General features: G+C 42.5%; 1 protein-coding gene across 5 annotated transcripts in view; it reads left to right on the top strand.

Annotated features, from left to right (window-relative positions):
* The window catches only part of TMEM108 (transmembrane protein 108), a 161984-nt gene that overhangs the window by 136974 nt on the left and 12215 nt on the right, over positions 1-12795 (top strand). The window contains exon 1 of one of the 5 annotated variants that reach the window (XM_088059035.1): positions 7825-7994. The exons of the other annotated variants lie outside the window; for them this stretch is intronic. Coding sequence (XP_087915161.1) covers positions 7982-7994 — 13 coding nt within the window. The 5' untranslated portion in view covers positions 7825-7981. Of the gene's footprint in view, positions 1-7824; positions 7995-12795 lie in introns of those variants that run through there. 5 annotated transcript variants of the gene reach the window in all.

Here is a 12795-nt window from a genome sequence, read left to right as displayed (position 1 = left end):
ATGTTGCTGTAGGTGCTGCTGTGTTTCTGGCAATGTAATTGACAGTGAGTGAGCATGCAGGAGCAGCTCCCAGCAGGGACACTTTTGAATAAATATACAATAAAGAAGCACAGAGGAATGGGAGAGTAATGTAACTCCATAAAGAGCTGTATTCTGTACATCCCCTCAAAGCTCTTCTGTGCTTTCGTCTGTGGTTTAAGCCTGTAAGAGCAGAGGTACATGTCAATTTTGCTGCTCCCCCTGCTTTATCTGCCTGCTCTCACCCCAGTCCCAGTTCAGTAAAGTGTGATCATGTGTGACACTTCTGGCACGTGGGTGATGCCACCGACATCAAATGGAAGCAGCTCTCGCTCCAGTGCCTTTCTGAGGCAGCGCTCAAAACAAAAGTCACATTCTGATTGCATGAATATACAACCTTTAGCAGGTTTCTTGTTATTGCAGGGATTTCAGCCACTGATCTTGGTTCACACCAGATCACTTGTTTTTAGCCACTATGTACAAGTTACTGTTTGTGAGTAATTGTGGGCTAAGCAGCTGTTTTACACATCTTTGGTATGCAAGTACTTGAGTTATTTAAATTTCCTGTTTGACCAAAACACCAATTTCCAACAAACAAGGTAAAGGAGGAAATTAAGCACCCAAGTACCCAACCAGGGTTGTGCTAAGCTATCCCAATGGCTTCAGATGGTCCACCCAGTACCCAGATTTGAAATGAACAAAAGATGAACCTTTCCACTCCTTTGACTGCTTCTTGCAATTCTTAACTGCCCTTCATCTTCATGTTATTTCTTATTCCTAATTTGGTCACTGGTCTTCAACTCCCAGCTGTGTTTTACTTCTTCAGGTCCATTTAATGTTTCCTCTATTCTCCTCTTAGAGTCATTTGTATATTGAATAATCTTTCTAATTGCACAGGAGTTGTCCTGGATTTATGCCACTGCAGCAGAAGCCACCATCAGTCCCAGGGGACTTTTCCTGACACTGCTCTCTATGGTCCTGGAATTGGTACCTCAAGCAAGCCTTCTGTTATTTATTTCCATCCAGTCCTTTGAACTCATACTGAACAGAGCTGAAACTCTGCACTTAAAATTATGTCCTTTGTATAATGCTTCTTGATATTCCTTCTTCTTGGTGTCCTGACCTTTGCTAAGGCTATTGCTAATATATTCTCTTAGCCACGGTAGTTAATGCTAATGCAAGGACTGATGTTCTCCTGCAGCTTTAACGCTGATGTGCCACACTTAGTGCTCTGTCTCCAAACAGAATTATGTCCTGATATTGCACTTTACTGTGGGAGTGATTTTGCTGTTTGGGTACAATGACAGCTGAGAATGCTTAAAAAGAGAGAGAGAGGGGGAAAATGTAATAAGGCAAAAGTGTGACTAGACACTTATGTCAGTATTATCACTGGATTTCATGGGAATGTAACATCTGACTGTCACACAGCTCCTCCAGCATCTGTCTGGTGAGGACTCAGAGTGATGTTTAATTGTAGTTCATTCAAAGTACTTGAACAGAAAAGTTCTTTGTTTGTCAACAGCTCCGCGGCACCCTAGTTTCAAGATTATGTTTTGCATATTAATAAATTAAGTCCAGACCAAGGAAAGCTGGAAAAGAGCAGTGTAGGCAGTAAAAACATGTTATTTATCTATTTCAGAGATGAATTTGTCTTTCCTAACGCACCTCTGGGTATGTTTGCACTTGCACTGTTTCTAAGGAAACAGCTCACAGCTGTGTTGGAAGTTTGTTGCCAATGCACCAGCAAATCTCGAGCCCTCTCTGAGGCCCAAGCAGTCACACATATTAAGGGCAGTGCAGTGAAGCCAGGTGCTACCACTGAGGTAGGCACTGACACTACCAGAAATCGAATGTCCCTGTTCCATGGCTGGCATTTCTGCATTTCCACCAGATAAAAAATCAATAGCCTTCAAGAGCAGAGCAGCTGGGTCACGGGGCAGAGGCACATCTCCCTGCAATGCATTAGGACAAGCATCTCTCAGCTTGGCTCCTGCAGTGTTTTCTCACCATGGGACACCCATGTACTTTAAAGGCAGAGCTGTCTGAGCACTTGGTACTCTTGGTAGCCACCCAAGTTTGCCGCACAGCTTTGCACAGCCACCGTGCTCTTGGAGGGGAGATGTGCAGGGGAGAGACAGAAGAGCAGCCACCCTCTATTTTGCCTTCTGATGCCAGCTCCCATCAGCAGTAGCTGAAAAATAAGCACGGTGCTTTGGGAACTGTGTTATAGCCTGACTGAAATGAAATAAGACTCCCAGTGTCATTTCTGGAGGGGGAAGGAGAGAGATAAGATGTCCACGTCATATCACCAACAACATAACTGGTATTAACGAAACAGAAGTCAAGGATGAATGAGCATTGAGGCTGAGCTAACTTTCACATCAAGAGAAGATCCCTGAAGGGCTGTGTGCTGACAGGGCAACATGGAAAAGCTGGTACACTTAATCTCTTCACAAGGGCTGTTCTGTGAATAATCAGAAGTTGTTAGGGTTGTCAGTCCAATTTCCTTCCAAAATAAAATTAAGTGTGGAGGTGATGACATTTCAGAAATGGGTAAAGTAAATTCTTTCCTGAGTATAAATAGAGGCAGGTTTAACCAGAAAGGAAAGACAAATAAAATATCTTACCTGTAAAGTACTGTGTGAATAATGCTGCAGTAGGGGGTCTGCACATTATTATTGCTGTAATTCCAAACAGTTATTCTATGTTGATGGTGTCAAGTGCCAGCCCGTCATGTGTAAGGCAGGATGACCTCAGTCCACTATGAACACTTAAATCATTGAATGTAAATGATGCTTCAGACATGCAATATATTCCTGTGAAAAGACAAGACCAACACATGTTCAAAATTGCATTCCAAAGCAGAACACAAATAGTTGGTAGTGAATCTTTTATTTCTTTTTAATGCAAATGAGGATGTAAAAAGAGGCCATCTACACAGGAAGGTGAAACGTTTTACTTGGTTGTGTAACTGAAGTCATGGTGAATTGCAAATACAAATTGCAGAAGTGAATGAACTAGAGTTGGTAGAGCAGATTTTTATAAAGTGAGATCCTCTTCCTAACTTCACATGTATTTGCATTTAAATTACTCATCCCCTGACTAACCAAATACTCTGTGTCACCATGTCATCTCACCCTTCTGTTCCTTGTGTACAATACTGCGTATCTCCACCTCTTGAATCGAATTCAGCAGCAGTAACACTGAGTGAAATACAAGCAGTGGAGTCCTGCTCTCATTAGCAGAAATTATATCCAGCTCCTGCTGTGACCTTACTTATAAGTACATATGATTTACTACACCAGCTTGAACCATCATTCCTTCCAGACCAATACCCAGCTTCAAAGCATGGAGAAAAATCCATATCTCAATACCTGTGCAATCTTGCAATTCACCTAATGGAGCAAAAACCCCATTCTTCACCTCTGCAGCCAGCAGCTGGTATTTTCAAGAAGGGAATTTGATCTTCCCCTTTTATGCAGTATGTTCTAATGCAACATGCACCTCTGACATTCTGGAGTTCCAGGAATGCACCTCTGTTTTTTTGCTGTGCAGGGGATTTGCTAACCCCCTCCAGCTATAGGCAGAGCTCCCTGGAGAGTAGCTCACAGAGCATCCATGTGGCTCAGTGTGGATGGACCATGATGAACATCCAGGTTATTCTGAAATCAGTTTAGGCTGAAGCCAGGTTCAATTCAAGACTGCAAAGAGGCAATACAAAGTTTTGTCCCAGAAGCCAAAGGAAAGCTGTCTCTAGTCTGTAGGAAGGACAAATAGAAACACAAAGTAAGAGCTCACTTCTTTCCCCAGTAACCTTACATCCACTCCAGAGGCTTTGCTAGCCTGTATAATCCAGCAGATAATAAAATCAGATAATAAAAACAGCACGTTACAGCCTTTCTGTCTGATTTATGTGCAACCTTACGTCCTTGTGCTATTCTCACAGGAGAAAATCTGGACATGGAAACTTTCACTCCCTATTATATCCCAAGTCTATCTTGGGAATAATTTCCATTTACATCTGACCCTTTGTATCCCCAAACTAGTCCTCAGTCCCCCATACCAGAAATGCTGACTCCCTTGATCCTGACCTAGTTTGCTTCCCACTTTCCCAGACGATAAACTGTAAATAACTTGCGCAATCCTCCCTGTCCCCTTCCCATTTACTCGCTCTGAGGCAGTGTCCCTTTTCCTTCAACTGGAAATAACCAAAAAATCAGAATAAAGCTTTCCTGCAGGTAAATATAGTAATTACTTTCTAATTGTATCTTACCTGCTCATATAACAAATCAGTGCAAGTTCCTCATTACCAGCTCTCTTTGGAGATCAAGCACAAGGATAACCAGGCACTTGGAAATAATAATGTGTTTGAAGGGGGCGTAAGTAATAAATCATCCAAATTACTTTCAGTGAGCAGATGAAATGACGGAAATACCTTCAGGGTTTGTAGAAGTTAGTCAGCCTGTGCATAACTACAGCATCCCTCTTGGCTGCAAGATCTGTATCTGCAGCAGGAGAATTTAAGCACAGCTTTTGCAAGTAGAGGAGAAGTTCTGCACCGTGAAAGCAGGGGGATCCACAAGTAGGGTGCTCTGCCCCTCACCAACCTCACCAGTTGTCATACAGTGTGTTACAATATTTGAAATCAGCCATGGATCAGGAGTTAGTGGGAAAGATAAACATAGGGTGGAAGAGGATAGATAGACAGGGTCTGTTCCTTTAAATGTTTCCTTAGAAAAGACAAGTTGAAATGACTGTGCTGTAATGAAAGAGTATCCTGAGTCCGGAATAAGCATCCTTGATTGATAGATAAGTCAGTGTAAATTACTTAGAGCTGGAGGCTGAAGAAATTAGGTTTGGAAAAGACATATCATCTGGTGCTAGAATCAAATGCCTTGGACTTGGTTGCCTCCAACAGCAAGTGGAAGGATTTTGAAAGGAATTCAGCAGGCCTAAGAGCTGTGTGTTTTTGGAAAAAGACTTATGCATGAAGAAGTGGCTCTTACTTCCTCATGCTACCCAGCACTTTCCAGTTCAGCAGGTACCAGGCATCTTGCCTTGAAGTGGCCAGGGGAGCTGATCCATAGTGTGCTGTTTCTCTGAGAGGCAGCAGCTCCAGTTTCAGCTGATTTAGTGTTTGCCCACTTACCCTCTAATATATGAAAGAAAAATGCTTCTTAATGCATTACCATGGAAAAGCTGTCAGGCCCTGTTCTAGTACACTCTTTATGCCAATGTAGTGTTGCTCTGTAGAGCTTATTGTTCACTTGGTGTTCTGTAAAAACTGTTTCTGAATGTCCAAAGCAGTGGGATTTCATCTCCTGGAAAGCATCACAATAGAGGGACTGCATCTCACCTTTTCAAATATCACTTTTATTTATTCCTTTACGGTTTGCTTTATGATGATGCAATCTAAATAGGTAGAGGGGTATGAGGTGGGATTCTTCTCACCTAGTTTTCATCACCTGAAGGATGGACACCACGTTAAAACTCATCATCCTCAATGTGACCACTTTTGCTAATGCAGGAGAGGTGCCTCTCTGAGGTACTAGTCAGCCTCCCAGAGCCACGGCTACCTTCGGCCAAGCATGTGACTTTTATATATATGTGAAGTTACTCACTGTTTGGGGAGCTTTCTGAAATCCTTTTAGGATGGCTTTGAATCTTCCTTTCCCCTTTCTTATCAGTGCTTGGGAAATGGACACCCTGGCTTGAGTTAGCATCAGTGACACCAACTACATCCTCTCTTTGGCAAGGTCCTATTTTAAGCTTTTCATCAGAGGCCACAGCTATTTGTGTCATTGTCAAAACTCTTCAAAAGGTCTGGTGACATTGATGGTAGGTCCCTTAGAAGCCAAAGGTTCTGCAGTAACATAAATAGGATCAGCAGCACTAAGTGCAGGTGAAAGAAAAGCCAGCTGCACATCCTTTCTGTCTCCCTTGGCAACAGCATCCTGCCAACAAAAACTGCTGCCAAGTCAAGGCTGGAAAGGAAGGGATGTGCATTTGCAAAGCTGGGGCTGGACAAGCTTTGTGTGAGGGGGGAGCTGTCAGACCAAGGAACGCTCATGTGCTTTTGAAATTATTTTTGGTTTGTTCCATGTGCTTTTGGACAAGGGAATGCACAGAGCCTCTGTCCTTACGAAGAGTTTTCATCTGAAATTCCAAACAACAGTCTTTGCAGTTTTGGACCATATGTTTCCATCCATGACAGCACACAGGGAAGAAATCTGTGGTGAATTACTACTTACAGATGTGGCAAATCCCCCAGTAAAGGTTAAAATACGTGGCATGGTTCTCTTGTTACACCAGCTGCAGCTTCGTGCTAAATCATTGTTTCAGCAGCAAGCTCTTAATCAGCCCCAAGTTCTAGAAACTGCTAAACAAGCTGATATTTTTAAGGACTTTTTTTTTTTCATAATGCACTAAATACCTTTATTTTGAAAAAACCTTCAGACTGGAAACAGGGCAAAAAGTAGACTGCAAATAGCAGGGAGACAAGGAGCATCATCACAAAAGCACAGAAATGCAAAGCTGACCTAAGCTTATTATTCGTATTCTGTTTTTCCACATCCTTCATGACATTATCATGCCTGTGAAGACAGAGTTTGTGTAACTGTGGGTAAAATATGCTTTATGATATTTATGATTTATATGATATATACACCAGCCTACTCTCCTGTTAGGGACTTTGTGCCCAGAAATCAGCACTGGTGTCACCATCAGGGTCCGCACAGCTGCTAGTGCTGCCAGATCTCAAACCTATTGTCACAACATCATTTCTTACAGATTTAGCCGCAGCGTCAATAAAGACACGTGGTGACAACATACTTATTTCTAAGGCCTGAAAAAAATCAGGTTGTTCTCACCTGGTATGATAAAAGAGAAGAAAGAACTGTTTTTTCTCTCTAGAAAAATATTAAGCATTAATTTTGTGAGGAGCCCATGTAACAAACTGGTTGGGCTGTTGCAGCATCCTTGGATGCAACAGGAACTCTGAATCAAAAACTCTCAAGAAGCCCCCAACTTGTTGCTCTCTTTAACATTTTTCTGTGCCTTTCGAGGCATTGGTATTTTGCTGCCCAGGACACATTTTTGTGCTCTCCAGGCAGTGTGTTCTTCCAGACACCCAGCTATGCCAAACAGACAGAAACTTTAAAAAAAATGATGAAATGGAAGAAGGGAGGCAGGATTATGACTTCAGTAATCACAGGACCCAGGGACTTCTTTATGGTTACTAGTTCAGATTTCCAGTTCACCACTTGAGGAGTGAAGAAAGAAAATACAGACTGTACATTTTGGTGCCAGGGAAGGAGAAGGAGAGAGAGAGAGAGAGAGGGAGTGATCACTATTTCATTCCGTGTATTTTCCTCTGACAGGAATATTAATATCATTAGAGATAATTGAATAAGTGGACAGTCTGGTGGAGGTGCAGAAGCAGGAGGTAGATCTGTAAAATTTATCCACACACAAAAAGCTAAGCACTGCTCTGGAGGGAGGGCACTCTGCCTTGAAACAGGGACTGAACAGCCTCACAAGGGCATGCAGCTGGGGTGCTTGTTGATGTTTTGTTCCCAGAAAACGAGAACTGCCAGCAATCCTCTGGCATCTGAATAGACTCGTGTCAGACAAACTGTATCTGGACTTGATGGGAAACCAAGCTGGAATACCAAGCAGCCCTTCGATCTGCTGGCAGAGAGGGCGACTGGCTCAGTAAGTAATCCTGCCTTGCAGTTGCAAAGGTACTCCATAAAGGAGTGAGCCCTCTCGCTGCACAGCCCTGCAAGACACGCCTGCCTGGGCTGTCTCTGTCCTCATTCCTTCAAACCAGTTCCAACAATAACAGCAACTCCTGCGTGCAACTGCCTCATTAGGGAGATGTATTTTTCCTTTTTCCACTGAGGGATGAAGCTTCCAAATCCTTGTGATGTGAGCAGGTGAGGATGTCTGCTGACAAGTCCAAATGATATTTTCAGGTAAGTGCTTACCTTGAATGAGCAGCTAGAGTCAGGCTCTTTCTTTTTATCACCCTCCTCTCAATTATTACTGCTGCCCTGATTGTCGGTAAGCCTTTTCACAAGCATGAACAGCTCCAATATCTGTATATATTTAACTGAGTAGGGGATCTAAATAATTTCTAAAGCACCTATCACTATAGTATCTGTGAGCCTCTAGTGCAGTGTGAGAACGAATTGGGAGCTGCTTGCTCTGCGACTACACGATACTGTTCTTTTTGTATCACCCATTGTTTAACTCTCTGGAGGGCCAGAAATTAATTTTGATTCACAGGCTCAGTCTCTCGAAGTCTGTGGTGTAATTGCATTTTAAAGCAGTAATAGTGGTCTGCAGTGTTTTTGTATCTTTAAAGGACCATGACTTCTTGCCACATGAAAACCATAACTGCTGTTACTGTTGTTGCACAGGGAGTGTCAGCAGGAGCTGCTAAATTTGTGTTTGTACATGTGATTTCCAGAGCTTCTGCTGATGCTGTTTAATGGTACAGTAAATAGAGCTGTTACTCTGTGTGTCTCATTCCCTGCATTTTACCAAATCCTTGTATGCTGAAATTCAGGTTGATCACTCGTCTAATACCAGGGTAAACAGACAATAACTTGTAAGTTAATATCTGGGACTTCTAGCATGACAGACAGACTTTCAGAGAAGAGAAATTTTCTGTGCAGAGTAACCTACTTTTTCTTCCCTCAGTTCTGCAACCAATCGTGGAGATTAAATTTGCTTAACTCTTTGTTTGTACAAAGGCTGCTTTATTGTGAGTGAAAATCGTATTGCTTAGACAGACTACAAAGAAATGACCGTAACAGAAGTAATAATACGCACTTTGTACACAGTTTCCACCTATTAAAGATTCATTTTGCTTCCTGTAACATTTAAGGTTTGTCGAGAGACACATGAGAAGTTATTAGTGTGGAGAAGAAAGCTTTTGTTACAACAATAACATCATTGTTGCTTTGAAGAGGTTTTGCACAATCTTCTCTCGCTATTACTAAGTCAGGACAGGAGCATGGAGAGGCTTCAGCATCCTCACTGTGGCCATGTGCACCCAAGCCCTGGGTCTGTAGATAATGGGTCCTTTGTAGGACAGCTCCCGTTGCTTTCCTTGCCCACGGCAGTCTGAAATAATGAGTCCAGCAGTAGGTGTCTGCACAAAAAGCTCTTCCTCACTTCCTAGAGCAAAAATGTTTGCCAAGTACTGCTTAGGCTGGCTCTGTTTGTCTTGCTGCAAGGTCCGAGGTAGCAGAGGCCAGAAGGGGTCAAACACCAGATTGAGCTCGTTGTGCATGTTCATTTGCTGTAGAAAATGTAAATGTGCAGCTCAAAAGTTTCCACTGTATCTCTGTGGCAATTAGGATTTGATCCAAACCTCACTAAAGTCATTGGGAAGCTTTCCACAGGCTTTAGAACAGGAGTTACATAAGTTTGTGTTGTTTAAAGGGGGTGCCCCAGGGAGGCCGAACGCATGAGCTGACTCGACAGCCACATGCCTGCTCTGCCATGTCATGCAAAAAGGCTGTGCTCAAAGTGCCCACAAAGTGTCCTGTGCAGCACCAGGCAGTATTAACTCCTGAGTGAAACCTTTACCTGTTCTGTGCCAGGACACTGGCTCCTAGTGGAGCTTCCCAAAGTCCAGAGATAAAGAACATAAGATGCTGAATTGTTCAGAGTTTTCAGAATTCAGAGGCCTGAATTGTTTATTTTTTCCGTTAAGGAGGGACACAGTTCTGCCACTTGTGTGCAAATAAAAGGGTCACAAAGAAGGTTCCAAGTGGTAGAACCCTAAGGATTTCATAGTCAAGAAAAGCTAAGTACTCCTAACTCCAGACGTTTCTGAGACTCACTGGAGACATAAACCATAGTCTTTTAAAACATTGGTCTAAAGGAGCTACTTCATTTCCTTCACATACACAACTATACACACCATTTCTGGGCTCCTGATGTGAGTGTACAGTGGCAAGAAGCACTGCTGGGAGATCCTGTTGAGATTTGAACCAATGTACCATGTTGTCAGGAAGGAGTCTTTATGGCTAAATGCACATCAGCATCCTCTGTGTACATTCTGCTGTCACTCTGCTGTTTCATCCTTGAGTTAATTCACTTTGTACTTAATATGCCCTTCCTGGTGCACTGTGCACTATACAAGACCACAGCTCACACCACAGAGATGTCAGGTCAATCAGCCTTCTTATTAGGGTTGAATGGATTTAATGTAGCCATAAAGTTAGGTTCCAAAAGCGTGAATTTGACACATAGCATTTAAAAAACAAACCAGTTTGATCTGTTCTGACCCTGAGCTCCTGTACCTTAGAAAAAGCCCCTTATGAAAAAACTTAATGGTGTGAGCTGACCTTTGAAAACACTATTCTTTGCTGTAATGCACTTGCATCAGTCTGTATTACTGTTATGCCCCCAGATCATAAGGGCTGCCAGTCCTTACTCCAAAGAGCTCATGCTCTAAGTAAAACCATCTCTAAGAGTTTTAGGCAGCCAAAAATGAAGGATTTTGGCAAAGACTGCAGGACTCCAAACTAAACAGGAGCACTTGCTGTCTCACCTGGGATATGAAAATTTGGCCAGGGGAACTTGATAGCAACCAGAAGGCCTCCTTTCAGTGGCAGTGGAATTGAAGGTAAGCTGAGGCACCAGGGAACAACTGGCATTGTACCCACCATGGTCCTAGTATGGTTGGATTTGTCAAGCACAGACCAGAGGGGAGAGAAAGAAAGAACGTCACAGTGCTGGATAAGTCCATTTCTGTGACAAATGCCTTCTGTGCCTTAGTACAGAAATTTAGAACATCATTTTCCTAGGCTTAAGCCAAAGTTGCCGATAAGGATAGTCCAATATTAGGGAATTCGGTAAGAGCCCCACTTTGTAAGACTTTGCATATCCTCAATGATAAAAAAATAAATGGGAGCTCTGGGCAATCAAGTCACTGCAAATCCAGACAGAGTATGCTTGGGTGATGATGCAGAGCATCTAAAAATACCAATTCCAGCTTTACTTTTGCTTTCCAGCAAATTAATTCCACTTAAAAGGGCCAACAAAATCCACTGTGAAGTCCTTATCATCAGCTGTTTCTCTCTAAATATATAACACTGGCTATTTTTACAGTGATCTGCTAAACTTAATATATTTCCAGTGGTTAGGGGCACAGATTAGCTCTGGTGGTTACTGAAGGAATTACTGTGGTCCATCCAACCAGCAGAAAAAAGTCCTAAAAAGCTGTAGCTTACTGAGCCACAGTGGCTCTGCAGAGGCTGTTGAAGCAAGAGTGGCATGTGAGCAAAACCTGACTGCCACAACCTGAGATGGCCAAATGTCATGGGAGTTACTGTTTATTGTCAGATAAATTATTTCTGATGTAGTGTTTCCTATAAATATTTATTTATACTTTACAAGCCACCTAAAGGTATGAGCTTAAATGCATCTGGTTTCCCATGCCTGATGTGCAGTGACCTGCTACCACAACAAACTGCCCTGGAGAGACTATAAATCTTTATAGGAGCAAGCCTCAGATTTATCAGTATTTCAAGAAGTTGAGATGGATATTAGGTGGGTTTTCAGCAAAAGATCAGGGTTTCCAACCCCAGGGCACAGTATTCAGAAAAGCTGACAACTTCTTTATTCCTTCAGGAATATCCTGGAGAAAAACATTACCCCAGTTGTGATGGAGTTTTTTGTGTGTGAAGTGTGAGAGAAGGTAGTTACACAAAGAGCATCCAAAAATTCTAACAGGCATTACAATCATTATAATCTAGTATCTCATAATATCTGCCAATGCACTTTATCTTGTGTGCTCAGAACAGCAGTCCCAAAGTTTAAATGGAACATTATCTCCACACACCAAATCCAAAATAAATCGTCGTCCTTTCCTCTTTGAATTTGTTCTGTGGCAGCAACTTGTCTTGGCATGAAATATTAGCCATATGGACAGTAGAATATCTGCTTTGACCTTGACCTCAGAATAAGTGCTGCCAAAAAATGTGAGGATAACTCCTGCCTTTTATTTCCAAGAGTGATGCTCCATGGGTACAGCCCAATCTGCTCTCCTGGTTGCATCTCAGTGTACAGAATTCATGGGTTTTAATTTGAATAGGTGTTCTACTAAGAGCATATTGTCTGTGGCTGGCTAGGAGCTGGGAAGCAGTATCCCAGACGATAGTTTATTTGGCAGGGATATTTATTCCAGAAATTAATAAAAAAGGGAGAGCTAATCTTAGCATCAGGCAGTGGAAAGTGCATTACTTGTAATTGGCTCTCACCATGTTATTTAGTCAGTGTTTTCATCTTCTGGATACTCTTCCAAGTAACAGGAGGCTGCTGGGGGCAAGATGAGCTGATTTTTTTTTTTTTTTTGGTTGCAGAGCTCTACACTTGTCTAGTTCAGAAATGATGGGTACTGACCAAAGTAGAACATTTAGCTGGGTAAGAGGAACAGATAACTGCTCCTTTGGTGAGTTTTTGCTAGACACATTGCAATGATCATGAATGGGTGTGAACGATACTCAGGATTCAGAATAAACACATTTCATCACATTTTGCCCCACATGAAACAGCATCTGGGTCGGCAAACACCTAATCAGAGCTCCTACATTTTCCCAAGTCCTTGTCTTCCTTTGGCCCATGACAGCCATTCCCAAATAGTGTAGAACTAAATGGTATAACAACACTCAATGAAGAAAGCTGGCCAACCAGGAGGGGTAGAGCAGGAGGCAGGAAGGCACTCCACAGTCCTGGCTGTTAGCTGATCATCACCCA

The sequence above is a fragment of the Pseudopodoces humilis genome, chromosome 1, assembly GCF_049639895.1.
Source record: "Pseudopodoces humilis isolate 2021_Gansu_Grassland_sample_001 chromosome 1, ASM4963989v1, whole genome shotgun sequence".
NCBI lineage: Eukaryota > Metazoa > Chordata > Aves > Passeriformes > Paridae > Pseudopodoces > Pseudopodoces humilis.
The sequence above is the reverse complement of the archived record's forward strand: the minus strand, read 5'-3'. Positions and strand labels throughout refer to the sequence as shown.